The 2889-nt window shown below is 33.7% G+C and overlaps 1 protein-coding gene across 1 annotated transcript; it reads right to left on the bottom strand.

Moving 5' to 3' along the window:
• Positions 1-1218: 1218 nt before the first annotated feature.
• LOC140616005 (large ribosomal subunit protein eL31) lies at positions 1219-1707 on the bottom strand. Its single transcript, XM_072796240.1, has one exon. It carries the CDS (start codon positions 1678-1680, stop codon positions 1303-1305), a length of 378 nt encoding a protein of 125 aa, XP_072652341.1. The 5' UTR covers positions 1681-1707; the 3' UTR covers positions 1219-1302.
• Between the last annotated feature and the right edge of the window lie 1182 nt (positions 1708-2889).

Raw genomic sequence — 2889 nt, 5'->3', positions numbered from 1 at the left:
CAACATAAAATTATTGAAAAATTATATTGATAAGGCTTGACCAACTAGATATCAGGTCTTAACAAAAAATTATTATTAATCAGTGGAGACATAAAAAATCAATAAATCAGGATAAAGAGTCTAGAAACAGATTTTTTAATATGATGGTGGCATTATATGATGCTGGGATAAGCAATTATCTATGTAGAAAAGATATAAGATTCCCTTCCTCACACCATACACAAAAACAAATTACATATTTATTATAGACTTAAATGTGAAGACAAAAACTTAAAAACTTATATAGGAAAATACCTTTATATGTTCTGAATAAGGAATTATTTCTTGCTATGTCACAGAAACATAACTATAAAGGAAAAGTTTGATAAAAATGGCCACAAAAAATTAGAATTCAAGGCACAATTGCAAACACCGTTAAAAAAACAAGCCACTAACTGAGTGCAAAGTTGCATATTATCTACAGCACTATTAATTCATAGCTATTTTTTTAATTCAATAGATTTTGGTTCAGTATTATCATTATTTAGTTTATTGCCACAATTGCCCCAGATTACACTGCACAATCCCTTCAGACTGGCTTCTGTGCCTTTTATTATGCCTCATCATTTTTTGAGATTGGGTTGCTGTCATTGGAGAATGGATTTAGAAACTTAGATCTGTGTGCTAGGTGTATTAGTACTTATAAGAAAACACAAAAGCAATTTAACTATGCTTCAGTTGAATACAAATGATCTATAAAAGACATGAACTAGATCTACCAGTATCAAGATAGGTTAATCTCAAATTATATTATAAATCTGAGTAAAAAAAAAAAAAACTAGTTGCAGAATGATATGTACAGTATATTATCATTCATTCAAATATTTAAGGCCCACAAAATAATAACAGATTTCATTTATGAATATCTTTATGAAGTAACAGAAACTGAAAACAGCCTCTAAGACTGTCCTAACACTTAGAGCTAGGTTATGATGTTCTGTTGAACATAAACAATTTTACAGAGTATCAGACAAGGTCATTCTGTGACTACAATAGATCAAAACAAACATAAAACTACTCCATAATTGTAGCTGAACACTAACAAAAATAGAAACATTATCCTTATTATTAAAAATAACAGCGATTAACATAAATGACCAAATATTCCCATATCCTGGCTGATATAAGAGACTGTGGCTTCTTAATCAATTACAATTTTATGGTTGCTCTAGGTTTCCCTCCTTCTTTTTTTTTTTTTTTTTTTTTTTTTTTTTTTTTTTTTTTTTTTTTTGCAGTTTTATACCTTTATTTGACAATCAGCGATTAGTTCTCATCCACATTAACAGTCTGTAGATTTTTGAAAGTGGTGACAGGTACGTAGGTAACCAGCGTGTAGAGCTTGTTTGGTGAATCTTCATCCTCGTTACGTTTTCTGGACAACCGCACACGGATACGGTATGGAACATTCCTTATTCCTTTGGCCCAGACAGCTTTGTTGAGCCTGGTGTCAATGCGCACATCTGGAGTTCCCATCTCCTTCATGGCAAATTTCCGGATCTCTTTGAGTGCCCGAGGGGCACGCTTCTTGAAACCCACTCCATGGATACGTTTGTGAATGTTGATGGTGTATTCTCTGGTCACTACCTCGTTGATGGCAGAACGGCCCTTCTTCTTCTCGCCACCCTTCTTTGCGGGAGCCATTCTGCAGGGCCCTAGTTGGAACGGTTTCCCTCCTTCTAGATGAGATTTGCTAATATATAATTACCCCCACTTCCACCATCATAGAATTACCCCCACTTCCTGATAGCATCCAACCTAGAGCAAAGCCTGCTTCACTGAATCTTTGAGAATCACTTAACAAATATCTAAATCCTATACTAAGTCCTTTCTATTACCATCCTACTATAACCTACAGTTCTCATGGTGTGCATTCAACTACAAGGGTTTTCTTGGTGGTCTTTGGAAGAAGGCATTGGCAGCAGCAAACATATTTTTTAAATGTGTAGGAGTAAGGCACCCAAACTTCAGGCTAGTACTTGAATCTAAAGAGGCAGAAAAGAAGAGAGGTCTAAGGCAGAGAAGAGGGACACTCTAGGTGTATTTCAATGTTTTATTTCTTTTAAAAGAGAGAAATCTAAAAATTATATAACAAAATATACATATATGTTTACATTCAGTGGTGGGAACACAGTAATCTCTTTTACTAGTTCCCCAATTTATTTATTTTAATTATGGTGAAATACACATAAAGTTTACCAAGTCTTAACCATTTTTAAATGTACAGCCCAGCGGCATTAAGTGCATTCATATTGTTGGCTACCACCACCACCCACCTACAGAAATATTTTTATCTTGAAAAACTGAAACTCTGTACCTACTAAACAACAACTCTTCATTACTCCCCCTGGCAGCCACCATTTCACTTTCTTTGTCTATGAATCTAACTGAAGGTATGTCATAAAAGTGGAATCACAGTAATAGCCCTCTCTATTTCTTGATATGTTTGAAATATATCATGATTTAAAAATAAATACTTCTGTGAAGTAGAGAAAAAGTGAAGGTCTTCCTCAATCATAGCCTAAAGGGAACCAATTTTAAGTTATTTTTAAATTTTACATGTTTTTATTTAAAACATATCCTTCCATACTATACATAACGGGATATGACTGAACAGATGTTCCTACTGGCTTTTGCATTTTATATTTGCACTGATGTTATAATTATCTGTATGTCTATCTAACCAGCTAGAAGACATTGCCCTTTATGGAGATGATGCCTTATTTCCCTTTTTACTTCCAATGTCAAGCACAGTCACTAGACTATAATAGATGTTCAACAAATGTGTATTGAATAAATGAACAACCTATTCTATCAAGACCATTTTCTTGTTTTGAAACCATTGACTTCAAG

The sequence above is a fragment of the Canis lupus genome, chromosome 24 (genome assembly GCF_048164855.1).
Source record: "Canis lupus baileyi chromosome 24, mCanLup2.hap1, whole genome shotgun sequence".
NCBI lineage: Eukaryota > Metazoa > Chordata > Mammalia > Carnivora > Canidae > Canis > Canis lupus.
This window is presented reverse-complemented; position numbering and strand designations above follow the sequence as displayed.

Bases quoted from the DNA above. Each gene is read 5' to 3' on its own strand.
- LOC140616005 (XM_072796240.1), bottom strand. From the start codon at position 1,680: ATGGCTCCCGCAAAGAAGGGTGGCGAGAAGAAGAAGGGCCGTTCTGCC.